Below are 27,842 nucleotides of genomic sequence, written 5' to 3' on the forward strand. Positions count from 1 at the left end.
AGGTGTATATAATACTGTATTACATATTATATATATAATGTACATATAATGATAAGGATGAATAAAACATGGTGAGAATAGACTTCATGTCTCTTAATGCATGAGCTGAGGGACACCCACTGATGCTGAAAGACTAAACTCCCAGCGGATAAAAGGGAATGAGTGTGTACACAGAGCTCAAATTAACCTCCTAGCTCCAGCCATGGGATGTCACTGAGATCAAGGGCTTTGTGGGAGGTCCAAAGCAGACACGGCACTGCTATGGCTGATAACATCAAAGTCATGTTAGGCTTTTAAAAAAAAAAATAGTTTAAAAAATGGCTGGGTCTATGTCCTAGAGTGTAATTGTAGAAATTCTGTAATTCACCAATACAAGACCCCTTCCCTTTATCGCCAGGAGCCTGGACAAGGATCGATGGTTTGATCCTATGTGAGCAGCCTGTTGCTGAACAGCAATGGTCGTGGGACCCTCAAAGGCTGGTCCAAAGGCTATGTCAGGAGGCTGGGAGATATAAAAATATACATGCATGTGCCTGTGTATGTGTGTTTTGCAGCTGCTCCTTATTTAAACTAGGGAGAGGCATCACAGTCCCAGAGCAAAAATGCTTCTACTTATGCCAGTGGCAAGGAAAGGACTGTATTTCCCAAGTCGAGTTCAAAAAAAGTCCTTTTAACAGGTTTGTGATGCTGCCTTGTTGAAAACTTTCCCTTTTTTTCTTTCTTTTGTTTTACAAAAGCCCAACACTCATCAAAACATGAAAGATGAAATAAAAAAAAAATGTAGACAGAGCCCAGATCAGAACTGGAGTTTCTAAATTCTCCAAAATTCAGAGACACGCGATTCCTAGCTTGGACCTCCACAGCTCATGCTCACCTTTTACTTCATTCTTAAGTTTTACTCGTCAACACTTCAGCATGTGTGTGTGCTGTTGTGATTATTCATTAGCTGGTTTAGCTCGTTGTTTACTGCCACAGAAAGGTTTAGAGATTTACTAACAGCATAGTTTAAAGTCTCTGTTTATCACCACCTTTACAAATGAATAGCTTGGAAAGATTTCACTCCTCTCCTTAGAGAGAGTCAGGGTAAAGAGGATTTAAAAATATATAAATATAAAAATATGTAACTTTAAAGCCCCTTTAGAGCTTACCAATAAACACATAAAAAAATTCCTAAGTCTTTACTGTTAAGAGGGAAGGTACCAGTACGGATTAGTTATTTTGGTCTCTTCTCGTTCCAAGATCCTTCCCAGTTTTGCTAAGGTTTGCAGTTTTCACGTCATAAAGTCTAGACATCCCCGTTGTTAACTTCCTTCCCCTGCTACCAAAATTCCAGACCGCTCGTCCAGTGAGTGCCATCTGATTTTGGGGGGTTAGGAAGGGCAGATCGCTCAGCCTGGCGCTCATCATCTGGTGGCTTTGCTCCTAATTTTGGCTCTGATGTGTGACATCAAAATTAACTTTATTATGCCCATTTATAAAATAATTGTGGCTGCTAGGAATGCTCTGTGGGAATCACATCCCCTAACATCCCTAAACAGAATCTCCTATTGCCATCGCAAGACCAAACACTGGGCTATTTCTTGGATCCAGCATGGCATTTTTTTAAGCATCCTGTTAAGAGCATACCTGCAGGGAATGCTAAAATTTTCTCTGAATTTTCCTCTTGCAGCAGGATCCCCAGCGTTGCATGCTGCTGGTTGCTGCATGTATGACGCTTGCAGCCTACCTCCTCTGCGTGCCCAAGTGCACAGGCTGCTCCAGGAATAGCTCTTTGTTTACACGTCTTTCCTTTCCAAATCCCACTGAATTGTCTTTGGCTCCACACCAAGCTACACAGGCCTGTTCCTCCTCTATTCCAGGCATAAAGCTTGGTCAGTGCATGGGGTATTTGAAGGGAAGAGTCATTTCTGTGCACCCAAGAGCATCTCCTGCGCCAGGAGAACTGACACCGGTCTCATGGCTTCGGCCACGGCATGGTAGTGGAGGGACCATTGGCATCAGAAAGATCTTGATCAATAAATCCTTCCCATTATGGTGAGATAAGGTCAGGCACCTTTGATGTATATTTCTTTACTATTACTCCACGCCTGTGTAATGCCTCCACAGACACGTATTAAATTCTAAAAGCTTGTGATACAAATAACAAAAAGTCATTTTTATCTCTGAATCCGTGCTGACCCTTTCCACCATTTGATGACCCATTTGATGAAGAGCCATCCACTAGAGAGCAGTGTCACCCAGCCCTTGGTGCCTAAACGCCAGCCCATCACCCCAAACCCAGATCAGGAGGGACGCAGCCCACAAACTGCACCTTGCAGATGGGTTCCCACCTTGCAGTGGATGGGACGCTGTCTCATTCATCCCTGGTGCGCTGAAGGGATGAGATGTCACCGTGCCATCAGATGTCCTACTCGTGGCACAGCCCTCGGCTCTTCTGCTGCATACGTTACATGGGCTGAGTTATGTGAGAGCTGGCGGTGGCTTTGTAGACTCTGAAGACCCAGATCCAGCTCTAAACACACCTAAGCATCCTAATGTTCAAAAGAATGTGTGTGTGGAGGAAGGAATCTGATGTTTTGGGTGCAGCATCTCTTTGGGGAGAAACAGAGCGCAGAAGAGAATGGAGAACAGAAGAAAGAGAGAAGAGCCTCTGTTTGGGGCTGGGTGAATTACTTTGATATCTTCCAAAATGCCTCTAATTCCACCCTAGAGCATCTTTCTGAGGAAGAGAAATAAAGGACAGAAATTTTCTTTGCATTAAGCATTTTGGCAATGCAATATTTAGTCCCTTTCTAAGGCTGATGTGCCACAATCTTGTGCTAGCACAGAGGAGAAGGGAAACCAAGGGGAAGGAAGGTCAGGCAGCTCAGGCAAAAACTGCAGGCAGGGACTGGCTTCTGCACTGTCTTTCATGGGCACATGTGCTGGGGATGTGCAAAGACTGCATTGATTTTGGAAGGTGAAGAGAAAAATATCACTATACAAGAAGGAACCAGGCACATTGAACAAGTTATTAAAATGAATTTAAAAGGGGAAAAAAAAAATGTGCAATGTTTTTGGTTTTCAGTCCAAACCACATAAATTTGACCCACTAACATTGGCCAAGTGGAAGTCACAGATCCATTACCTGGGAACTCAAGGAAACTCCAGCTGGGTCCAATTGCTGGGACTCACTCCCAGGCTGCACTTGGTGGATATTTGGTGACCTATAGCCATGATGGAGCCCTACCATAGTAACCCCTAGAGAAGGTCCCGTGGTAAGGTTAAACCAAACAAAACGTCTGGGATGGACCAAAATAGCACCCACATCTTCCTATGGCCAAGCACCATCAGCAAACTGCTCTTTCCCTGCAGCTTTCACGAGTCTACAGCTGCAAAATTACTGCTGCATCATAATTTCACAGCATCTCTGTGGTATTTAGTAAAAGGACCCAATTAAACCTTTAAAAGCAACAAGCTTCTTGGAAAATGAAATACTGTTATCCGAAGAAGCAACTTGATAAATATCTCCAGTAGGGATAATTAAGCAGAAGAGCTGTTCTCATTTGTGTGCTGCACAGCCAGCTCCTCATCATGGTCCAGAGCCGAGGAGGCTGGATACAAATCTTTAGTGAAGCGATGGTCTTTTGCTCTGTATGAGAACCACCATTTAAGTGTTACACGAACAGGGATTTTTCCCAACTTGTTTTTAATTTCCTGCTAAACAAAATTCTAAAAATAAGCATTTGGGATCCATCAAAATGCTTTGCTATAATTATAACTCTATTTAACTTATTGTGAAAAAACGTAAATATCCTGCTGTTGGAGTACTCCGTTTTTCTACCTCCCCAAAATGAAATGTATTATATATACTCCTTCCTATGATGCGTTTTGCTCTCAAGAAACTTGCATTTTTCTATAGAGAAACTGTGCTGGAATATTTCCAATGAACTCTACTCCAGCGTAATAAGAAACTCCAGCTGACGCCCCATTAATAACATGCATTTGCAGAAAAGGCAATTTGCACAAGTGCCAACAGAAAAACAGTCAAGAATTTAAAAGAAAACAACATGTTGGAATTGTTGCTTCTGTAAATGACCTCCTGGAAGAGAATTGCACCAGAATAAGAAATTGTTCAAGTTTGCATTAAAACAAACAATAGTTTGCAATAAAATAAACAACATTTTCTTTAAATTCTAACACAGGGAAAAAAAAGGCTGAAAAGACTCTTGGAAAGGGACTTTTATGATTGAGTATATTAAAAATACTCAAGTAACCGTTGGATTTATGTGAGCAACACCCCACTGGAGAGAAAGGAGGCTGATGTGCTCTGGTTTGACTAGAAAAAAGGACCTTTGAATTGGGTTGTAGTCCTCAGTGTCCAAAGGAAAGAGGCCATAGGAAGAGAAATCACTAGTAAATTGCTCATAAAAACATACAATTTGCTGCCAATACATTTAAAACAGTTCCAAACCGGTGAGTTAAAAGGAAGAGGAGGAAAAAGGAAAGAGGGGGGCAACAGGACGGGGCTGTGATGGTGAGGGATGGGAGACCCATGGGGATGGATGGAGCACGGCAAGGCAGCGATGGCGGGCGCTCCAGCCCCTTCTGCAAAACCGGGATGGATGGTTGCTTGAAATCCTTCATTTCAGCCTCTCCTTTTGGTTCCGATACCGCTTTGTCTTATTGCTGCAAGGAATGACCCCGCAAGCAGGCTGGATGTGACCCCCAATGTGGGGTGGGAGAGCGTGGCTGCTCCCTCTCTGTCCCCCATCGCCACAAATTTTAGAGAAAAAGAAATGAGTTTTGACGCATCTTGTCTATTCACAGATGAAAGGGGCTGTTGTTAATTATCTCCAGCCCTTTCTGGGGCCCAGGGGAGCTTTGGGGTGGGGGAAACACAGGCAGTCAGGCAGGACGGCTTGAGAGGCATCGGCTCCGGTTTACTTCTGCCCACCAAAATCCTCCCACAGCCCTCGAACCGGTGCTGCCAAACAACAAGAAGCCCGGGAAAAGTTTGCAGAGATCGGCATGTATCAAACCGAACAGGCTTTTGCTGAAGGTTTGAGGTTCACACTCGGTAGAGGCTGTTTGTGTTTCCTGTTCCTTGAAATAGGTTGAATTCCATTAATACAAAGGGGAAGAAAACAGGATTTTTGCTGGGGGGGGGTGAGGGGAGAAAAGCTTCAACTCTGATCCTCCAGCCCAGTTTTCTCATCAGAAACCAGCCCAAAGAAGAAAAAAAAAAACAACCCTCTCCCAACTGTTCTTCCTGCAATTAGGGAGCGATCAGCTGCCAAAGTGTGTGCCTGGGGCTTCGCTTTCCCTAAACTGTTTATTTTATTGGAGCACAGATCACATTTGGAAGAGTTTAGGCAGGCAGAGGTCCCCTATTGCCTGTGCTACTCTGATGAGAGCCAGAGCACGAGATGCAGCCGCCAGCCTGGCTCCCAGGGTCCCTGCTTGTCCCTTGTGCTGACTTGGGAAGATGTTTTCTCCATGGCCGGGAGCTGGTATCACCCTCCCTGTTTTCCCCTCGCCTCCCCAATCCTTGGCACATCTTCCATTTCAAGCCAAACCCCCTGCCATTCCCACCGCCGTCCCAACACCTCCAGTGTCCAAAGAGAGGATCTGAATCCCAATCCAGGTCCTGATGCTCTTGTAGGTGGATCAAAGGGAAACCACCTACTTCTGTTTCAGCCTGACTGCAGACATATTTCAGACAGCTGGTTTTTGGGGGGACGACACACGTACCGCTTCCCCCACCCAGGGCAGAGGACGGACAACCCTGCAGCCATCCCATAGCTATGGGCTGGTGTCCTCCAACCATGGCTGGGGGGGGTCAGGACCCCCCCCCAGCTCTTATTGCAAAGCACCCTACTGACAGACCATGGGGCACCCAGGCATTTATGTCAGCAGGAGCTACACAGCGAGAAGGTCTCAGCTGCAAGAGTAACCAGCTGCCAAGTGAAGAGAAGACAGAGAAATTGAGACAGCCAAGGGGAAAGCCTTTCACTGATGTTTGGCCTTGCTATCAGTTTTTAACTGTAATTTGCACATCTATCAAGCCAAAAAAATTCCGTTCTGCATGACTTTCAATAAACAAGCGTTACTTTGGCCAAGAAGGCCCTTGTACTGTCACCGTCCTGCTTCCCTGCGGGGGCATACGATACTCATGGAGGGATGAGACCCCTGAGGATTAGGCTGTGTTAAGCTAATGAGACTTGACCGGTGTGTGACTGCTTCCCTGAGCCCTCCCTGTGCCGGGAGATGCAATCTGCTTTACATTAACGTGCACAGAAAATAATGGGTCCTACTCAGCACAGCAGAACAGAGTGACCATTGTAACCTCAGCTTTCATCAAATGAGGAATAACAGGATACAACCTGATCCACTACTAATTCCATGCTTGTGTCTTCAAAAGAAAAAGGGATGTTTTTTGTAGCTTTTTCATATTCTGTTCCAATGAGAAGATTTAATAGTATCCCTGTCATCCTCTCTTTATAAGTACAGCAAAAAGTTGCTCACTGGAGCAGGCGGTTGAACCGACTTTATTTGCATCCCATAGGTTCTTTTTCCTGCTGGGCACGGTTTTTCATGCAGCTTTGCTGCCCGCTCACAAAGCTACTTCATTTTAATAGGCCCCTTCCATGAGCCCAGGGTCAGCAGAAAGCAGCCGCTACCATTTCTGGGGCTGCAAAGCCAACCAAAAGAAAACAGGCAATGACAAGTGTCTTTAACTGCCCAAAGAAAACCCCCTCTTCCCCCAGCACTTCATTGCTTTTGGCAGATTAGTTCCCTGCTAATGTTGGGGATTTCAGCATTCATCTCCCCTAAAAAGATGAAAACTGAGCTATTATCGGAGGTGAAGCTGGCTGCCAAGACCGCCTTTTCAGCTGGGCATAACAGAAAAGTCATTTGATATGCTGCTCTTTACAGCAAAACATGAGTGCTGCCCAGCTCCCCGAGTCCCTACGGCACTGCAAATTCTGCTGGACAAGCAGGAAAACCACAAAAACCTTCCCTCAGTTTTCCCTGACTGGCTGTGTAACCTACTTGCTTTTCTGCTAAAAGACAGGCCCTGTTATCAGCTGTATCAATAAACCCACAAACCATTCACCCTTTCCCATTCAGCTTTCAGAATGCAAACATTTTGCCCATTTTTCTGTTTTCTGTACCCATCAGTGATGAGGTTTTGTGTCACTGCGCTCCGAGCTGGCTATTAGAGGGGAACGAGCGATGCTGGAGAGATCAGCCCAACAACAAATCTTCCCAAGGTAAGTAATTTGCACGTATTTTGTGAACACACATATATACATTTTTTTTCCAAGTCTCCAACTCAGTGTCTTCGGGATAATGAGCCACATTTTAGCACTCAGTGGCCCGCATAACCCAATAGCTGATTAAACCGGGGAATGCAGGAGAGGACTCACTCCAGATGGGCATTTCTCTTAGCCAAGATGCTGCCGAGGAATAATCCTCATCTCCAACAGCAAGGTGAGAAGTGACCTTCACGAGAGACTGAGCGCACAGGGAGGCCAGCACACGAGGATGGCTTCCTCCCCCCAAAAATCCCAACTCCCCAGTCTGGTGCTAACCCTGGACAACACCTGGAAGAGCATATTGCCACCCTGGGCTACACGTTGCTAGACAAAAGAAATGAGTCTTGGGGCTAAATGCCCCGTTTCTTAGGGACTGGGATGTGTCAAAACACAGGCTGTCACGTGTTGGCGAGATATGCAAAAGCCAAAGCTGAGAATTGAACGTGGGCAGGGTCTGCACTCTGCAATTTGGTCTCCCTTTTCTTGGAGGTGCCAACCAGCCCCTTTTGAGATGCAAAAGATCCTTCTGCACTTTCCTGAGTGCTGGCAGGATGCTCGGCCAGTGGCCAAAGGGGGCTTTTTTCTCCACCCCATCACCCATGAGCCAAGGGATTACACCACGTCTAATGATGAAATGTCAAACTGGAAGGCGATGAGTCAAGTCTGTGTCTGGGTCACCCATGGGGTGAGTGGGGACCTCAGGGCCGGGCTCCCGGGGGACAGATAGAAATGCCTGGTTATGAGCAATCAGAGAAACCAGGATTGCAAGTAGACTGGGCTTGAGACGCCCGAGCCCGTACCAGGAAAGCTCCAGTTGTGCCGGCTGCCGGCGCGCTTGCACGCTTCATCGCAGCCCTGCCGCAACCTGTGCCCTGCTGCTCGCATCTCCTCGTGCAGGGCGCACAGCCTTCTCCGGTCCAACCCTCCCTACGTGGGCTCTCCCGCTCCTGCCAGCCCCACGGCAATGCACAAGAAAAAAGAAACAACCCCGATCCAGCCCAAATACACCTCGGTGCCCCTTTGAAACGCTTGATGCCCAGCTGTCACCATCCAAAACCTTCGTGCTGAAAACCTCGGTCCAGCCCTTCTCCCCACGGCAGAAAGGAGCAGCAGTGCTTCCAGTGCTCCTGTCACCGTCCTCCTTTGCACCGCTATTTTAAAGCATTATTTTCGTTCAAAGAGAGCAGCAGTGGGCGTGGGAGGTGGAAACTCTCCCCGACAGCGAGTCGAAGTGATGGATGAGCTCGCTAAACACCTTCATTTACCACCGCTAACGATGCACGATGTGAAAGGGCTTGAAAAAAAAATTTTTTAAAAGCTTCTATCAAAGCTTCATCATAAAGCTTGATTCTCCTAATTGGGAAATATAGCCAGGGGTGACAGCCACACCGAGGCTGGCTGGTAATTAGATGGGCACCGCTGCTTGGGGGAGCGATGCTTTTCTTGCACGGTGGCAGGAGACCAGCCCGGTGCAGGAGCAGCAGCCCAGCCCCAGGCAAGGGACCAAATTGCCCCTCACCAGCTAAAAAAGGAGTAAGGCAGCGGCTGTTTTAGACAAGACAAATAATCACGGGGTGTTTGGAGGACTTCCAAGGCGGGGAGGAAGCACACGTGTGTGGGGATTAATTATTTCACCAGCTGATTCCCTCATTTAATAACAATTTCTACTAGTTGATTCCCCGCTCTGCAGCCCAAGTTGTGAGGATAGATTTAAATAATCACCGCCATGTGTCAAAAACAAATCTAATTTCCACTCTCCCCAGAAGCAGAGGAAGTGGAGGAGTAATTATTAAAAAAAAAAAAAAATCAAAAAAATCACTTTTTTCACAGTCAAAGGCCTTTTCTAATCAGGCACAAGACTAGAAAACATATTTAGGGGACCACAGGCACTTAAGTGCAAGGGGGTGGGAGTGAGCGGTGCCAGCAAGATGGATGTTCCCTCCAAGGGGAGGAAAACTACTAGGTTATTCCTTAGTCCAGTTGCAGGAGGGGAGAGGTAGGAGGAGGAGGCTTGAAATCGAGGTTTTAAATCACAGATAGTGCCTGTGACCACCTGAAGCTTTTAAGGCTGCAGCAGGAGCGAGCAAGCTCAGAAAAGCAAGTAGGTAGGAAGGGATGTCCCGCTGCTGTAAATCACCTCATCCCAGCCTCAGATTTTTTTCTACTTTAGGATATTTTCTAGTATTTCTGGCTGTCAGTTCATTTGCTCAGTGAGGGAACAGCAAAGGCAAGTCAAGCATTTGTCAGGGTCAATATTCATCAGTGGGGGAAAAAAATGGTACTCTGCGGTTTGGGTTAATTGTTTTAAATTCTGGAGCAACCCAGACAACTTGTGGAGGGCAACAAACAGGGTAAGGGCTCGCTTTACAGAGTGAGTCAATGGAAAACCGTAAGCCCCTTCCAACACGACAGCTTGCCCTGTAACACTTACCCAGGTGGCATTTCAATATGCATGCATTATTTACAGTCTAGCTTCAACAGCTTAAAAAGTAGGTCTTTGCTAACGCCAACTCCTTCCAACTGTGCAAGGTGTGACGGGGCTGGCATGGCAGCTCGGCCGGCACACGGGAAGAAGCCGCAGCCTCGCTGCAATTACGTAGCTGTAAGGGATAACCTCTCCACCAGCGAAACGACAGCCACGAGATGCCATCCGTCCCAGCCTGCTGGCAATTACCCTTCAACTACACAGAGGGGGGAGACAGACCGACCAAGCCAGGGTGCTCTGATGCCGGATGACGTGGGCGAAGCCAGGGAGGCAGCCGGTTACGTACCCAAAAGTTTAGTAGGTTGGATGTGTCGCAGAAATAGAGACCAGAACCAAGACAGGACAGAAACCTCGATCATAACTGGGAAGCCTTACTTGTGCTGTGTCTCATTTGAATCTGCTGAATGGTCGCAGGGATGATAACCACACATTTGCATTTCCTGCGCCCTCTAACGCTGTAAATGAGAGATCCCTAATGCTGCCCAGCAAAGCACCTGGAACCAGGAGATACCAACCCAAGGGCATCAAGCTCCACTGCAGGGCACGACTGACCGTCCTGAGTGATGCATAACAGCTGGCGTAATACAGATAAACCTGCATCCCAGCCAAAAATCAACGCTGGCTGATACCTTCTTTCAGAACATCCCTGCCAGGAGTTATTTCAGGCAGGAGAAATTCCTCTGCAGAAGTACTTGCTGTTGGTAAGCAAAGGGGCACTGCCTCCAGCAGTGAGCTCTTGGTGGCCGAGGCAAATTCCCCTTTTCCAATTCAAATTACACCAACTCCAGCCCCACGCGTCTGAGCCACCAGAACCAGGCTTTGCTGCTGAGCCACGTTCTCCCAAATGGCCAAACCTGACTGCTCCCCCCACTAGTGATGAGCAACCCCAAACCTTGAGCTGATATTTTCAGATTAGACGGATGCTCATCCCACCTTGCGTGGTACAAAACCTCTCTTCCTTTGCAGCCAATGTCTCTGGCTCTTGCGCTCCAAGTGCTGCATCATCACACTTGCCTTCATTTTGTGTTCCTCAGGTTTGCTGAAAGCTTGCAAATTCACACCCAGGCTCAGCCCCTAATAATCTGTTTGCACATCCGTGTCACGAGGTCTTGAAAGAGTCCCAGGGCAACCGCAGTACTTTCCGATAAAGCGAGGACACCGTGCTCCCTTCCTATGATTATGAGCCCTTTGCAAGCAGAAGGACCCTCAGTGCCTCTTCATCAGCTGCCAAAAAGGCTTTTCTGGACATGCAGTGTTGGGGCTTGGCCTGTTTAATCACCGAGTCATCTGCCCTAAATCTCATAGGTCCAACTATCATCACAGCCAAAGCAACGAGCGAATGCCCAGCTTCCCCTCGCTCCCTTGCTTCAGCAGAGTGATGCTTGCTGCTAACAAGCAGGAGATTTTAGAGGAAACGTGGTTGTGGTTGCCCATGGCCCTCTCGGCCCCACGCTGCTTAGGAAGCCGTGCCAGGTCAGCAGCAAACCAACCCCGTACATCAGACCTCGTGGCTGCCCTCTTACCTCTCTGGGTTTATCAGCACTTGATGCTGCAAAGCACGAACATGCTATAAATGCTCTTGGTGCAGGCGCTCGGATGCACGGGAAGGGAAGGGAAGGGAAGGGAAGGGAAGGGAAGGGAAGGGAAGGGAAGGGAAGGGAAGGGAAGGGAAGGGAAGGGAAGGGAAGGGAAGGGAAGGGAAGGGAAGGGAAGGGAAGGGAAGGGAAGGGAAGGGAAGGGAAGGGAAGGGAAGGGAAGGGAAGGGAAGGGAAGGGAAGGGAAGGGAAGGGAAGGGAAGGGAAGGGAAGGGAAGGGAAGGGAAGGGAAGGGAAGGGAAGGGAAGGGAAGGGAAGGGAAGGGAAGGGAAGGGAAGGGAAGGGAAGGGAAGGGAAGGGAAGGGAAGGGAAGGGAAAGGGACCTACAACGATCATCTGGTCCAACTGCCTGACCACTTCAGGGCTGACCAAAAGTTAAACCTTGTTATTAAGGGCACTGTCCAAATGCCTCTTCAACACTGACAGGCTTGAGGCATGGACCACCTCTCCACGAAGCCTGTTCCAGTGTTTGAATGCACTGGTCTGGTGTGCGAAGGGGCACAGCATCCCTCGCTCATGCACGCAGGTACGGGCGGCTGTGCCTTTTCCCAGCAAACCCCCCCAGGCAGTAAGGTCGCAGCACCACGCTCTCCGGAGCCGTGCCAGCTCATGAGTAACCTGCTGGCCTGCAACAAACAGCTTGATGTATCATCTGATTTCAGCCAGATGATTTCAACTCGCTGAGCATCTGGGAAATTTAAGCAGTACTTTCATCTCCATTGCACAAATAGGGCCCCATGGCGAGCAGCCCTGGCTGGGAAGACTTCGGGCAGTGCCCAGCAACAGTCCCACCTTCCAGATGCTGCTGCAATAGTCAGCAAAAATAACTCATTTCCATCCCAAACTTGCCGATCTGGTGGCCAGATAACTCTCAGTGGAAATGAAGAAGAAAATAGCTGACTTCACCACCTGCTTATGCTCCCCGTTTGGCGTGTTTTGGGGTGTGCAAAATGCCCACGCTTCCCAGCAAACGGGGGAGCAGACCTGACAGCTCTCGCTCTGACAGGCGCAGGAGAAATCAAATTTCCCCCGAACATCAGCAACAAGCAAACAGGATAGCAGCTTCTTTAACTGCTATGAACAGTGTGTTGCAGAATTATGTCTTAATCACAGCCCTCATAAATATTTGCTCACCCAGATTTGCAGTGCTTCACCTTTCCCTCCACAACAGGCATTTAATTTGCTTGCCGTTTAGTCCTGTTTTCATTGCGCCAAAGGTCATTCCAGTGTCTCTGACTCTTTAAATTCAACAACAAACATCGCAGCCCTCTCCTTTCAAGCCTCTTGGGAAAGACAGGCCACCCTGCCAGCTAGAGTAGCTTGATGTGCACTGACATGTCAAGGGACCCTGGCAGGGGGACACCCCAGGCTCGATCGGCATCGGAGCACTTCTCCCCTCTGCAAGACATCTAAATGGCTTTTTCTCCCAGGCCGGATCCTGTCTCAGGCCAGTCTCGGCACAGATTTCCTCCAAGGACCGCACTTTTAGCTGTTGAGGGCTCTCCAAAGCACACAAGCAAGCAGAAATAGGTCTGCCCCGCTGGAGACAGAAGAAGTGGGTAGAAAACTGAAGGCAGAAGGGCATTTGGTGAACTACAGCCTGGAGCGAGCCTCTGCAGTTCTAAGTGAATGGCAGGATGCTGCAGACCCTGGAAAAATCTCACCTCCGCACTGCGCTAATGCTAGGGTAGTGGTAAGCATCAATGCAAAAGAATAACCATTCTGGGTCACATCAAGGTCTACCAAGTCCAGATCCTGTGTCTGGATGTTAGTTAATGTTTAGGTAAAGGATCTAGAGCTTTGTTCAATTACTCCTCCCTGGCAAATCCTCCCAGCGTCCCATGCTTTAGAGACTTCTTGAGCCAGAGGTTGAGCCTAAATGATGGTGTTTAACGGCCACTGATGAAGCTGTCTCTTAATTCCTTTCTGAACTCTCTGTGCTTTTGGGCCCTTCAACACCATTCGACAGGGAGAGCTGGGTGCAAAAGCAATTCCTTCTGTTTGTTTCCAGCCCGCTACTTGCTGATGTTGAAGCTTTGCTGTAACGATGGCAAGCTCATTTGACTGCTTAGCTGGGGGAAGCCGGGAGCCAGCTCAGAGCATCCTTGCTGCACTGTCAGGTTCATCCCTCCCTGTCTGACACACACACGCTGATTCAGGGATAAAGTGCACACCAGGGACAACCTAACGCCCTGGTATTTATACCCTACTAGCCTTAAAAGAGCATTATTTAAAGCAAAAGCTGCTTAGTGCTGTACATTATTGACTTCAAAATGACTTAGCTTTTTTTTTAATTCCTCTCTCATTCAGCAGACATCTATCTTTGTCCAACTGGATGAAATCCTTCACCTCTTCCCACCCGGCTTAGCCTGCGCTGCTGACCTGCAGTGGCTGGTTGCTGGTTTATTCATCCTCTCCCCTCCAACATCACACACCGTTCCCACAAGAAGGACAAAACACTTCACTAAGGTTTTCGCATGGTCACAAAACGCCAGACCCGCCAGACGGGATGTCTTACGTTAACCAGCATTTTTTTGAGAAGAGATTCATCAGATTTTCTACATAGCAAGGGGGAGCGAGTGCTGTGACGCATGCCTGGGTGTAGACAGCTGCATCTTGGCGGGGTGTCCTCGAAGGGTCGTGATTTCCCAGGGAAAAGCTGGCTCCCGACAGCCAGGCTGGCGCCGGTGGGGATGGGGCAGCTGCCCAGCGCCACGTAGAGCCAGGGCACAGCCACCGCCGCTCGCCAGCATCTCCCTCTTTTTTGGGAAGCGGCTTAGCTCGATTTAACCCCAGGCTTAAGCTGCCCACCCCACTCGCTCAAATCCATCTGTTGGGGTGCCAGCGTGGAGCAAAAAATTCCGGCCAGCTACCTCAGTGCATGCAAAGAAACAGCCCCAAAAGGTTGCTCCGGTTCAGCTATCTTGGAAAATGGACTTTCCACAAACAAAAGAGCCCCTGACCGGGCAGTTTTGAAGCCATCAGAGAGCAAAAGAGACCAGGGACCATCAGAGAGCAAAAATACAGAAGGCACTGTGCTTCCAGTCATGCATGTGCCAAAGGGAATAAATTCAAGAGGCAGGAGCCCAGAAGAAGCATCATGCAGAGGAGCACTGAGAACAGAACAACTGACAGTTTAAATCATGGTTGCTTCAATCCCAGCTATAAAAGAGATATAAAGTCATATCTTGAGTAACTTTTAAAAGTCCAAAGAGTCCCAGATTGGCAGATGTAGGAAATGCCCCATGGCCATGGACGAGACAGAAGTGATGAAAAGTGCGCTCCTGGAATACATGCTGTAAAAACACTGATGTCCAACTATTTCTCCCAACTCCTTATTGTCTCCTGGTACCTCAGAAGGTTTCTTTTTTTTCCTTCTTGTTTCGCCAGGGCATATGCCTTGAACCACAACAAACCTGCTTGTTTACCATGCTGTGCATGGCTAAGAGCCATATCAAACAGCCGATCACAGCGCTGCTGGAAGACAGCCCCCCTCCCATGCTCTTCAGTGTTGCAACACTTTCCAAACATTTCTGCCAAAGTATAGACAATACTCTGGTTTTATGTACGTTGGCTGAGTGCTGCGGGTACCAGACCAAACTGAAGGTGAATATCTCCCAAAGGAGCTGCTGTAGGTGATGCCCGCGTGCCAGGCATCCTCAGCACCGCATGATGCCGGTGTTGCCTGTGGGCATACCTGGGATTTGTTCCACAGGGGCTGAGCCAGCCCCATCTGTCTGATAGAGGGGTTAACACCCCATCTCATCCCACTATTGCTCTCATTACTGGGGCAATTCAGTAATAAGGCTGAGCAAAGTGCTTTGTCAGTCCGAGACCAATGCCTCAGAAGAAAGACCAAGCAAAAAGTCAAAATGAGATAAGCAGAGTGCCAAATGCACCACAAGCCAGCTGATGGTCGCGGCAGGCGGCACGGCTGACCACAGCCGCCTAGCAGCCCCGTCGCAGCGCTGGGGCAGACCCGACACGGCCTCGAGCTGCAAAATCACTCAGCGCATCTCTGACAGCAGCCAAGGGAGAGGGTTTTTTTTGTCTTGCTCATCCTCCTCTTGTTTTCCACTCTCTCTCCCAAAATCTTAACTCCCTTCTGATTTCTTCTGTGTCACTCCAGGTCTTCCCATCACATTAAGTCATCCTTCTATTATGGGAGGATTACTCAATCCCCGTGGTTAACCCTCACCGTTCCCAGTTAGCAGTGCTCAGGCAGGGACACCCCTTTGCATCAAATGGTTCTGCGGGACCTGCTGCCCGGGGACTCCCTCCTGCATGGCCAACACGTAGCCCGGTGACAAGGGACAACCAGACATCAGATATCTTGCAAGACACTTTCAGTAGTCATTTAGTATTTCCAGAGGAAAGTCAGGTCTGCCTCGGCCAGGCTGGGATTTGAATGCTGAACCACAGTAACGTGCAGAGATTAAATTCTAATTTCCAACCTTCTTGATACAGACAATCGCAAAAGTAAGGTACGATAAGCTTGGAGATGGCCTCTTTTGTGCTCTTAGGGCAATTAACAGAAATAACATAGTAAATAACCACGATATTTCTAATGCCGCAGGATACACACAGGGAAAAGCTCCGCTCCGCCCCAGTAGAGCTCTTATTAACAATTGCCACGCACAGGCAGACAGCAGTTGGTATTTAGTGCCTACCCTGGGAAATGAATTGCTTTCCGCCTGCATCCAGACTGCAATCATCTCGGAGACAAACAGAACTCTGTGTTACAGCCGCAGCCAACGCACGGACAGCCGGAGGTGGCTGGAAGCTTTGCAACAACATGCCTGGGCAAGGACAAGGGCAAACACCGGCAGCCTGCCGCTGCGGAGGGTCACAGCCTCTCCCACCCTGGGGGGTGATGAATCTTTTTGAGCCATCACCAAATCGCAACCACCGCAGCAGGTATTTAACTCCTGAGATGGATGTCAGCACAAGGATTTATAGACTCAGTGACCACGTAGGTGCCATGAGGCTGCAGACCTCGGTCATCGTGATATGACCCAGCAAGGGTCAGAAGATCCACCATGGCCAGGAGCACCCATGTCCTCCTGTGAGATGCAGGACCCTACCAGTAAGCCAGGGCCAAGCATCCCACTGATGAAGCCCGATGGCCTCAGTTCCCAACCCCAGGCAGCCTGAAGAACCACCAAGAACCAGAGTTTTGCTTTTCTCCATCCCAAACACATGCACAAAGTCTCAGGCCATGCAGGGCAGAGCAGAGAGGTTTGGAAATTGCCTGCTTTCCAGCGCAAAGGCGAAGTGATTTGCAACACACCCCAAAATCACAGCACCAGGCAATATCTCAGTCTGGTTTTTGTAGCATTTGCACCACGTGCCAGAAAGCACTTTGCTGCTCTGTCCTTTTTGATCTCCGGGACAGCCACGTAACATAGGGCAAAATAAAGTCTCATTGACACAGACAGAAGAGATCACCCACTCATGTGTCCCAAAGGTCTCCAGCTCACAAATTCTCTGCTCTTCTGCAGCAGCTACCAGCACGCCTGCTGTGCACGCACACACAAACACACATAGATGGGATTTTAATGAAGAGAAGAGACTGCATAATTCTTGCTCCAGCCTCCTCCCACCGACAGCGGATTTGTGTTGGATGCTCTGAAGAGACTGTTTGTTGCAGGAGCTACAACTTCTCCTATCGCTCGCCCACAAGCTCCTGGCAGCAGCAGAGGATTTTCATCCACAAACATTCATTCTCTTTCTGTTTTCAAAAGGAAGGGCACATTATTCATGCACCGGGCTTCCCCCTCGTGAAAACTCCCTTTTTTTTGCTTCACAAGGGCTTTGTAAAGAAATGCAAGCAGGCACAGCAAGCAAGTATGAAAAATCAGCACCCAGCATTCCTCCAGGACAGAAATGTTTTGTGCCCCTGATGAAATTAGGAGTGGGATGTTAAAAGATCATTCCTACCAACAAAATAAGGCTGCTTAACCTCCATAACTCCATCACTATATCAAAACACCTTTCTCTTCTGTTTTAACAGGTCTCTGTACCTGGCTGCCTAGCGCAATGGAGAACATCCAATCCACAAGTAAACATCGGTTAAAAACTACTGCAGCCTGATGGAGCCTCCTGACTTCCAAAAGCTGTCCCAAACTATTTGTTTGCACTTCCAGCTGGGTATTTTCAAGGTGATTTCTACCAATTTTACATTAGAGGGTCTTAAGAGAGCACAGGGGAGTCCAGGCTGACTCCCAGGTGTAAAGGAGGACCCCAAAGCATTCTTCCTCAGTGAAATGCAATTTACTGGTGTGTTTCCACACCTCCTTTAATACCATGGAAAACAAAGCAATACCATGGAAAACCAAGCAAGCAGCGATGCTGTGGTTGGAGGGGGTAAACTGGTTTGGGAAGAGCCAGGATGGGCCCTTGGTGTTCGGGTTCTACAAACGGGAGCCGGGAGCTCTGCCTCCCACAGAGGTGAAATACCTCCAAATTATTGCTATGCTGATCCTGAAAAGATAGGAGAAAAGCACATTTTCAGCTACCTCCAGGAGCAAGGGACCATGCCAGAGCCTTGTGGGGCTCCACTCAAACCCCATCAGCAAGCCATCTCGGGCATGCCTACCAAACTTTCCTTATCCCTGCTCCTGTTGAATATTTTAGCAGGTTTCCATAGCATCATGCTTGATGCTCCAGTAATGCCTTTTGCAAAGCACTGGGCAAAAGCCCAGGGTGGCACGGGTGAGGTGGACTCCCGCATCCCACCACAGCAGGATGCAAAGGCAATGGGAGATGCTTGCAAGTGAGGAACGAGGAGTCCAGGAGAGGTGTTTGTGCTTCCCTTTTCAGGGTTAAAAAGCAACACGTTGCTTTTATAACTGACCAGGGTCTTGCTCAGGAAAAAGCAACTTGTCACACTCTTCCACTCTGAAGAAAAGGGGGTTTAGCTTTCCATGCAGACAGGGAGCAAGGTAGCCTCGTCCCAGGCACACAGCACCCTTCTGCAGGGAAGACATATTGGGAGAAAACCTATGCTCTGCATTTTCCCTTCTGAAGCCGATTCTTGCCTCCATAAAGCAGCAGACATGGCCCCATCCTCCTCCCTGGCATGACTGCTTTGGCAGTATCTATTTTCCCAGCCCAACAGATCCAGCCTGTGGATGCGCAAACCCAAGCTTAAACCCCAAATGTCCCCAGTCCCAAATGCACCGTGGGCCTGAGTGCTAGGGACAAGGCAGGAGCTGGAGGAGGATGAATCAAGCAGGATTTTTGCCTTCGGTAGGAGTATTCTATGCCACGCCGATGCAGCTGGCATATGATGGATATGGCACACTGTGGCCGCTGGGCCAAACCCTGCAGATACCAGGGGCTGGAGGTATCAGCCCTTTAAACCAGGGTTTGCCTTCTACCTCGGGCTACCAAATATCTTCTCTGACTTGTTGCTTCATCAGCAGCTGCTGCAAAACAAGGTCTCGCAGGGCTAACTTGCACTCGGTTCCTACCCAGGCGCTGCTGGTGGGATGCAGAAAGCGAGAGGAAAGGGTTGCTGCATTTTCAGCCCTGCTTAGGCTGGGAAAATCAAAGAAAACAAACGTGACATTCTGTCTTACTTTATCATGCATAGCCCTGTAATTTGCACATATTACATGGAGGAGTACCTATTATGCAGGGGCTTTTACACCCTCGGTGCAGTTCCCATTGAGGCAGGGCCACAGGCAGTAATTTCGCTGCAGAAATGTATGGCAACAGAAAAAAATACCTGTTTGCTGCTTTCACCCTATTCATACCAAACCTCACAGAGAGACAGCAAATGACAGCTACTGTCGGATGCTTTTATGATTAAATATATCCCCATCTCAGAGAATTACAACCCATTCGAGACAACTTTCCTAACCTGTCCCAAGAGAAAAATGGTGGCTTTGGAGTTGCAAAACTGTTCAAGTCAGAGAAAAATCAACACTGCCCAAGTGGTGAGCCACAAGCCAAAATGTGTGAGGCTGCCAGACCCCCTTTGCTGAGGAATCAGGGGCTCACCCTTCACACTGGCAATGACATATTGAGGTTATGCACGAGCGGGGCATCCCCATGGGTGCTTGGTTCAGTCCCTTAGGTGTGTTAAGAAAACAACCAAATAGAAAATTAGGCTTAGACTTTAAGAGAATGAAGAAAATAAGTACCTAATATTCGGGTCCTAAATCCATATGCAGGCTCCTGAGAAGAGATCTGACTTTTCCAAATGCAAAGACCTCAGTGGCTCCCAGCACGCACATGCCACCTTCTTCAAACACTGCAGCTCTGCTTTCTCTTCACTGACCTTGTACCTTCCTACCAGTTATCTTAAGAACCCAATGGCTATTGTGGTAAAACACAATAAATTAATACAAACAAGAATGCTCCTCGAGTGCCTTAGGAGCAATGTCATTGTTCTGCAGACTGCCATGTTAGAATAATGCATAACGAAGCAGGAATGTGATTTAGCACTGACTAGCGCTGCTTGTTGAGCAGAGATGAAAGAATACTCTGTTTAAACTGGAATTTAGTTGAACAAGATCTAGTGCAACGAAGCAATAAAGGGGCTTTTGGACTGGAATGAAGAAGAGAGACAGCTCAGAAAGCCTGTAAACGAGGTGGCTGCTGCTAAGGGAGAGGGGAAATGCAGTAGGGAAAAATCATAGCAGCAGAGATGCAAGAAACTGCAAGAAGAAAAGTGAACAATGTGGCATCCCATTGAACGACGTGACATCCCACTGAACGATGTGACATCCCATTGCAGCGAGGCAGCGACAGGTCTAGTTCCGACCCGCTTTGGAGCCGCAGGTTAGGCAGCGCAGAGCGACCGTGCCCACTTCTTTTATCGGGAGGATGGATGGTGTTAACAGGCAGGTAACGACATCTCCATTTCACCAAGAAATTCAGCTGGATAAAGGTATGTATCTGTTTCACAGCCCATAACCGAAAGCTCCCTACCCTAGCTGGGTACCTACAGAAGTTGTGTTTGCATTATCACTACAGAATTTGGCCCATAGTGTTCAAGTGATCTGTGTTGACAAGCTAAATGTGAAAAATCCTATGATACTATGCCCTGCATGCACAGTACCCACATGCAGCAGGCAACATGCGGGCAGAGCTGGTTTCCATACCAGCATGTACATCTCAAAGAAGGGCAACTCTTGGATTTAGAAAAAAAAATACAGATAAATTATATTCCTGGTGCTACCAGAGCCAGCAAAGAATGTTGTCCTTTTTTAAGACCTTGTTTAGACCAACTATAGGCACGATTCATCCTTTATGTACATAAAAACTTGGGAAATAATTAAGATTCTCCATCAGCCATAGGAATGAGCCAGCATTTGCTCATGCACAGCTGTGGGAAAGTCAGCCAGCCGCTCTGCAGCACTCCCTGCACAGAAAAACAGCAAACAGCCCCTTTTCCTGCGAATCCTCATTGGGCGCATTCCTGGTTTGGCCGTGGAGCAGATCTCATACCAGGGCTGACATTCCCCTCACCTTTGTGCTGTGCTAAATGCTCCCAGCTGCTGCCCACATCTGCATTGTGTCCGAACCCGGCATCCAGGCTGGCCCCACCACCAGCAAAAAGGACAAGTGGCAAAGGAAAGAGAGTTGGCTGGAGCTAAGCAAAATCACCTGAAAAACCCATGTGAACTGAGAAAAAAAAAAAAATCAGATCCTTGCTCTTCACATGTCCCAGCACTGCAGGGAGGATTTGCATGAGCAAGTACCAGGAGCTCTGAGACATCAAATGGTTTTAGAAAGTGAAGAACGTGCCACGTTGGCTCACCCTGGTGTGGACCCCCCCGTAAGCTCTGTACCAGACTCAGGGCAGGCACGGGCTTCTTTTTGGGGGTTTCTCTGCTTATCGCAGAGCAACAACAGAGTTAAAAAATCCACGGATTTAGGTCCAGATTGACTCCATTTAATTCCAGTGCTCTCAAACTGAGCTGCTTCACCCTAAATTCTTCCATGCCTCGCACTCCAGTGGCATCAACAGGAACTGTGTGTGAAAAAGGGTTTTACCTGATGTAAAACAGGGCTAGATTTGGAGTTACGATATGAATAATCAATATTCCTTCAGATGCTGCCCACATCCCCTCCCTGGTGCATCCCTGGCTCATCGCTATCGCTCCTGTGCACAGCAGCAACACGGGCTGCAACCAAAGATAACGCACCAGCCACGACTCGCCGGGCATGGGAAAGACACAGCAAAGCCACGGAGGCCGTTTCCCTTGGGAAACACCTCCTCCCTCCCCACGAAGCACACAAGCCCGTGCTCCAAAGCAATTACGGACGCGCGGAGCTTTGATTACCAGTTTTGCTTTTGTGATGCTGAAGGCAAGCGCTTGGCAGCAGGAGGAGCAGGGAGATTCCAGGATCTAATTCAACACTTGCTAGTTAAATGCTGGACTGTAATCGTGTCCCTAGGCAAAGCCAGAGATGTACAAATTACTTTAGCAGGCTGGTTTCATCCTCCTGCTATTGGCTACCCTATCAGGCAAAATGCTGATTTTCATCCTGGATGTTTAATATAAATATATGCAATTCAGAGGGAGGCACGGAGAGGGAGACAGTAAGTGAGAGACAGACAGATTTATAATATGCAAAAAAAATAAGGTCATTTGGCACAGGTTTGGGTGCTCCGGTGCCAGGCAGCATGGGGCAGCCAATGCTGAGAGCTTCTCCCTCGATTTAGCTCTTTCTGTGCACACATAGGCTGAACGTGATGCCTGGGGTGAGATGGAAAAGGAAAGCGCTAGCCTCCCTCTCTGCCTACGCGGCAGGCTGTCTGACCGTAGCACGACCGACCAAAAAAATCAGCTCCAGTTCTCTCTATCATTTGTTCCCATCCTCCTCCTCTGGCTGTTCTGCTTCCCATTATCACCTGTAACGAATACAGCAGTTGCGGAATAAAGAAAAGCAATTTTCCCTTGTAATTATTTTGCCGCATTTCTGGTGAGACCAATTACAGCTATTTGGCTTTGCTCAGCGCTCGGTCGAGCTGCGCCCATGTGCGGGGCTCTCGCTTACCGTGCCGGCGAGACCTCGGCAGAGGTACCAGGGGGTCCCAGGACGGGCTGGTCCAGGAGCGGCTGATCCACGCCACTGTTTGTGGCTACATCCCCCACTACCCAATGCAAATGCCAACAGTGAAGAATGGATGCTATCCCACTAAAAATTTGACTGTGGGCATCCGAGGAGGTGGCAATACAGTGACACGCAGAGGCCACCACCCCTTCACTAGCCCTGAGCAAGAAGAGAGAAACATCCCACTAGTGTCCGAAACCCCCTTGATCCCACAACTGGGGAAACCTTTTAATCAAAGGGAGGCATCAACGTTGCACTAATGCATCCATCTCCTACAAATGCACTCCCCACCACTCCCAATCGTAGGGATAATTAAATTCCGATTCCTTCCCAACCCCTTCCAACATGTCTAACCCAGCTGCAGGGCACAGGGGACTGCGGAGCATCGGGAGACGGGCGCAGCTGTGAGCCTGGAGAAATGATGCCTCTTAATGAAGCCACGGCACAGATTACGATGCGTGTGTTTCTGCTTGTTACGAGCCAGTGCTCTAACGAGCATGTCTCTGGCAGATGGGACCCAGGAGCACAATGCATCCCAAAGATACAGATTTCTAATTAACAAAGTATTTTCAAGTAACTCCACAGCTCTGGACTGGGAGTTCTCCGTGACAGGTTCCACCGCCCCTGCCGTTGTGCTGCAATCCCTAATTATCAGCAGGGAACCAGGGACAAAGCCAAAATACTCATTACAAGGTCAAGAATCACCGTGCAGGAGACAAAAGACCAGATTTCCACATCCAAAGGTTACATGCTTCCTGCGGATGGATCCTCCAGGCAGGTTGCAACACAGGACAGGGGATGGCTCCAAATTGTCCCTTTCTGACCCCAAAGTTGTCTTGCAGGAGAGTCAGAAGACTTCCTCTCCAACAAGAAAGAAAGAAAATGAAAAGAAAGAGCAAAGAAAGAAAGCGAGCGAAGAAAAAGAAGAAATGGCTTAAGAAAGCGTCATTCGCATGGTGCAGCCTGTGGACGTTACAAGGTCGGTACTGCAGGGAGAAGGAGAGGAAGGAAAGGAAAAACCATCATCTCCTCTGCAGCAGCCCCTGTCTTGTTTTCCCAAGCCGGGGCCGGGAGTGGCAGGAAGAGCAGCCTCGGGGCTCGTCCTGGCGAGCGGGGTTCACGCGTGCATCTCATCCCAGCAGGAGACACGTTTTCCTCTGCAGACCTCTAAGGAAGGCAATTTCTCACACCTCGTCGTTTCCTCGAGGCGGCCAGACTCACATATAGCTCTCAGGAGGACACCCCAGTTTTAGGGCCCCGAAGCCCCCAGAGCAGGCACCTCTTTCTGCCTATAACCTCCCGTCAAGAGGAGCCATCGTATGCCATGCTGTGGGCACCGCCGTGGGCTTTCCTCGGACCTTACCGACCTCGTTGCAAATCACGAGTAATTCCAGGGAAGCTTGAGGGATTTTGGAGTCTATAAAAAGGGGATAAGAGGAGACTTGAGCCCCATACATGACTGATATCACCACGACAGGCAGGATAAAACAGGCTTTGAACAATCAACCCCCCTGCTGTGAGCGAGGCTTCATCTGTGCTGCCCAAGCTTTTGGCTTTAATTTTCAACCCCCCAAGGAGGAGCCTTGGCAGAGGGGGCGAAGGCTTGCAAGGCACCTGCAAACCTGCTTTCAGGGCCACCCACAGTGCAGACAGGCTCGTGGGCTGATCGCTGCACTTTTCGTGAATAATTCATACTCTCTTAAATCACTACTGCAACACAGCAGCACGCACATCACAGTGCATTTTCCAATGCTTTTCCCTTAATAACCCATGACTGAAAATATTGCCAAAGCCCCCTTTGTCCGTGCTATAACCAAAGGCTTGTTGTCACAGTCATGAATTTAAGCCAGAAACCCCCAAAAACAAGGACAGAGCCTTTCCTTTTAGAAAGACAGCTCTTAACACCTGAGCTCTGCCCCAGACCAGCCGCTGGCTGCATGGTGCAGGGGGCCACTGAGGAGTTATCTCTGAACATCCAGGAGAGATATCAAGTGAGCCCCGGGCTCTAACAGGTGCATTTAATCCACAGACTGGTGGGATCCCACACCACGAGTCCCAGACTTCCCAGGCACTGGGTTGCACTGCTTCTGTGCCTGCGCAAACGGGGATTTTACAAGGGTAGCCTCCGATAAATCAAAATAAACCATATCCTAATTACAAGGATTGTCCATAGCTACTTACCAAACACCTTCTCCACGGGGGCACAGTCAGCCTCCCCAAAAACCGGCACACAAGGAGGGAGAGGAATGGGAGGAATGGGAACTTCGAAGAAAACTCAGGAATTGCTTGATTTATCGGCTCTGTTTAGTTTCTAAACGAATAGCAACCAGCCAAGCAAAGGAACGGGACAAGATGCAGCACGATAAAACCAGCTACAGAAAGAGCTGGGAAAGTATTCCCACAGGCTTCATTTTTATTTCTGATAAAATGGGCCTGTTCTCTCCTACTCCACCAACCAAAGTCCCTCTTCTATCACCACACCAAGCTGAAGCTCTTTTCCTTGCGAAGAGACCGATGCAAAGAGGGGCTCTGTAGCTCCCTGGTCATTAGAGCCAGAGCACTGATGGGTTGTGGATGGCCAACAGACACACAAAAAAGTGTGGAAACGTAATATTTGAAAGTTCCTGCAACATCTGACAGCAGGGCTGGGTCGAGCCAACGCCAACACCTGGGAACAAGACCCCATTACTCCTTTGGAGGCATCGGAGGGCACTTGCAAACCCCAAACCAGAGCAAGGGGCTCTGGGGAAACACCCGCTGGTTGTTGGTTGTGGAAGGAATTACCCATCAACTAACAGGCAGGCAAAATCAGAAGCATCCCTAACGGGGTAACTGCTGGCGCATAAATAAAGCAGTGGGTGTTCGAGCACAGGGAAGACAAGACACATGTTCTCTATATTATGGCATTTAGACCTTAGCAAAGAGTTGACTTTAACTTCTAGCAAAGGGTTGGCTTCAACTCACAGCCGCCTCCTAAATGAGCATCTAAACCAGAAACCCAGGCAAATCCCATCCTACAAACCCTCACCGGGGCAGAGCCAGCAGCCAGCGCCATGTGTTCGCAGCCCCAGGGTCATTGCCGTGCGGTCAGGGCTCGTTTACAGCCGAAACCTCACCCCTGCTATTAAAACCATGAAAAACCTCAGCTATTTCCCGGCTCTTCCAAGGAAAGGCAAGCGTTACAGCAGGCTTGTAAGATAAAGCCTCGCAAATCTCTGGCATGCGGACGCACTCGCACAACCGCTCCAAGCTGATAATTAAGGACAGGGATTGGTAATTAAAGACAGAGTGGCACAAAGCACTGCTTTAAATTTTTTCATTTTCAAGAATTTCTTGTCTTCTGGGCTGTAAAGAGCTCCTCACTGCCACATCAGCGTAACTTTAATAATGCCCTGATGGGATGACAAGGGGTGTGCATTTCCTATTCTAATTAAGAAAAAAAACCACGAGGGTAACTGAGCTCCCAGGTCATTACCCGGTCCTGTGTGCTGAGCCCAGCCCGCGGAGTACAGCTTTGCAGCAAGCAGACCCAACGTGCTCCCTCTATTTCTGCCGCTTTACAGAAAAGATCAAATTATAGTCATCAATACAACCTTAAAAATGCTCAACACACAGAAGTACGGTTACCACTGCTAATGAAATGGAGGTGTTTCTCCACATTTGGGTCTCTAAAGACAACAGGGTGCAAGGATGCTGAGACAGATCTCCGGGAGACGTAGTCCTAATCCTATTTGGCCATGCAATTCTTTATTCCCTTGTGTCTGTTTTCCTCCTGGGTCTGTTTTCTTCCTCTCTTCTTCTCTTTTTAGACTAAGTTTTTTCACTGGATTAGTCTCTACTATGGCTACAAATGGCTACAAATAGCATCTACTATGACAGGAACCAAAACTCTCTTGGGGCCATGAGCCAGCACCTGGATACAAATCCTGACTCTGCCAGATTGCAGCTTCTTTTGTACTTCTCACTTCCTTAAACAAAAATAATAAATATATAATGCATAACATCATAGAAAACAAGGAGCCCTTTCCGTTCCCATCAGCCTCATCCACAGGGTTTTCAGCTCCGTGGATCCAGGATGTCGGCAGCCGGGATGCTTTGCTGAGGACCCAGGCAAGGAGAGGACCGGGATCATTCACTCCCTATTTTTAATCAAACAGTTCCCTTCATGCAAACACGCTGCAAGCCACGGTGTGCATGGTGACACATGCCTGTACATTAATTACCAGCTAATTAGGATGTCTTGGAGCAGTTTGTCTCCTGCTCTCCAGTGCCCAGCATGGGGATGTTTGGAGGATGGATGGTTCAGGTTTTCCAGCCTGTTCCCCCTCCCCGGGCACTACCGTGCTGCTCTCCTCTGCAACCGGGATGCAATGGGGAAAGGAAAATGGAAAAGGAGGGAAACACCTCTGGGTGAGCATGAAGCAACCTGATAACACAACCACGTATGGGGGAAATGCTGGTGAGATCGGAGACAACTGAAGATTTTGGAGCTTGTGGCAAGCTAAGAAGGTTTTGACCTCTCGGTTCCCTCGCAGCCCTGACTAATGGTTTTCAGCACTTTCCTTCATCGCGGTGGATTTGTTCCTCCTGTTGCTGCACGTGTGCAACAGGCAGCTCCCACCGGCACCCCCGTTTGCACACCACAGCCAAAAGCATTGTGGAAAAACCCCCTCCCGCTCTCCTGAGCCTGCGGGTGGCCCCGAGGGTGCAAGAACCAGGGAGGGGACAGTGACCCACCGGGGTGACGGGGGCTTTCAAAAGCCGACTCACCAGGACTGCGGCTTCCTCTTCATGATGCCCTGGCGTCTCCACTGCGAATGGGGGCTGAGGTGGTAGGTGAGCTGCCGGCAAAGCTTCTCCATGGCCCCGAGGGAGTCCCCCTCCTGCAAAGACAAGGGAGGGATGCCAGGTCAGGCGTCTGCAGCGTTGCCATCACAGCCACAGGATGCTCCGACCCCAGAGCGGCTCCCTGCTAGGTGCCGGCAAGCCATAAGGGACTACGCTAAAAATTGTATAGGAAGGGGGAAAAAGAAACCCCACCGATTGCTAAGGTGCTGCAAGGCTGGGGCATTTCACCAAAGGCCACCCCGTCTTGCACACCCGTGGACATTGCTGCTGGAGAACGAACGCAGGGGTGCACAAGTCCTGCCTGGTTAAGGATGACGAGGTCCCTTCTTGGCTGCTGTGCTGGCGTTCAGGGGATCCACATGGCAGGGTCGTCTCTTTGCAATTCGTGCAGCAGCAGCACCGTTATCATTTGACACTACATAATAGCTTTCAGCACTAAAGTTTTACAGAGATTGATTAAATAAACCTAACAACCCATCTATTACCGTCAAAACTGCTTTACAGAAGAGCAAACACTAAGAGGCTTTGTGAGCTGATGGA

General features: G+C 48.9%; 1 protein-coding gene across 1 annotated transcript in view; it reads right to left on the bottom strand.

The window, feature by feature from the left end:
* Positions 1–27,842, bottom strand: part of LRRC75A (leucine rich repeat containing 75A) — a 96,609-nt gene that overhangs the window by 10,052 nt on the left and 58,715 nt on the right. The window contains exon 3 of the mRNA XM_052803266.1: positions 27,225–27,337. Coding sequence (XP_052659226.1) covers positions 27,225–27,337 — 113 coding nt within the window. The remainder of the gene's footprint in view (positions 1–27,224; positions 27,338–27,842) is intronic.

This window comes from Harpia harpyja, chromosome 12 (assembly GCF_026419915.1).
Source record: "Harpia harpyja isolate bHarHar1 chromosome 12, bHarHar1 primary haplotype, whole genome shotgun sequence".
In the NCBI taxonomy this organism is placed as follows: Eukaryota; Metazoa; Chordata; class Aves; order Accipitriformes; family Accipitridae; genus Harpia; species Harpia harpyja.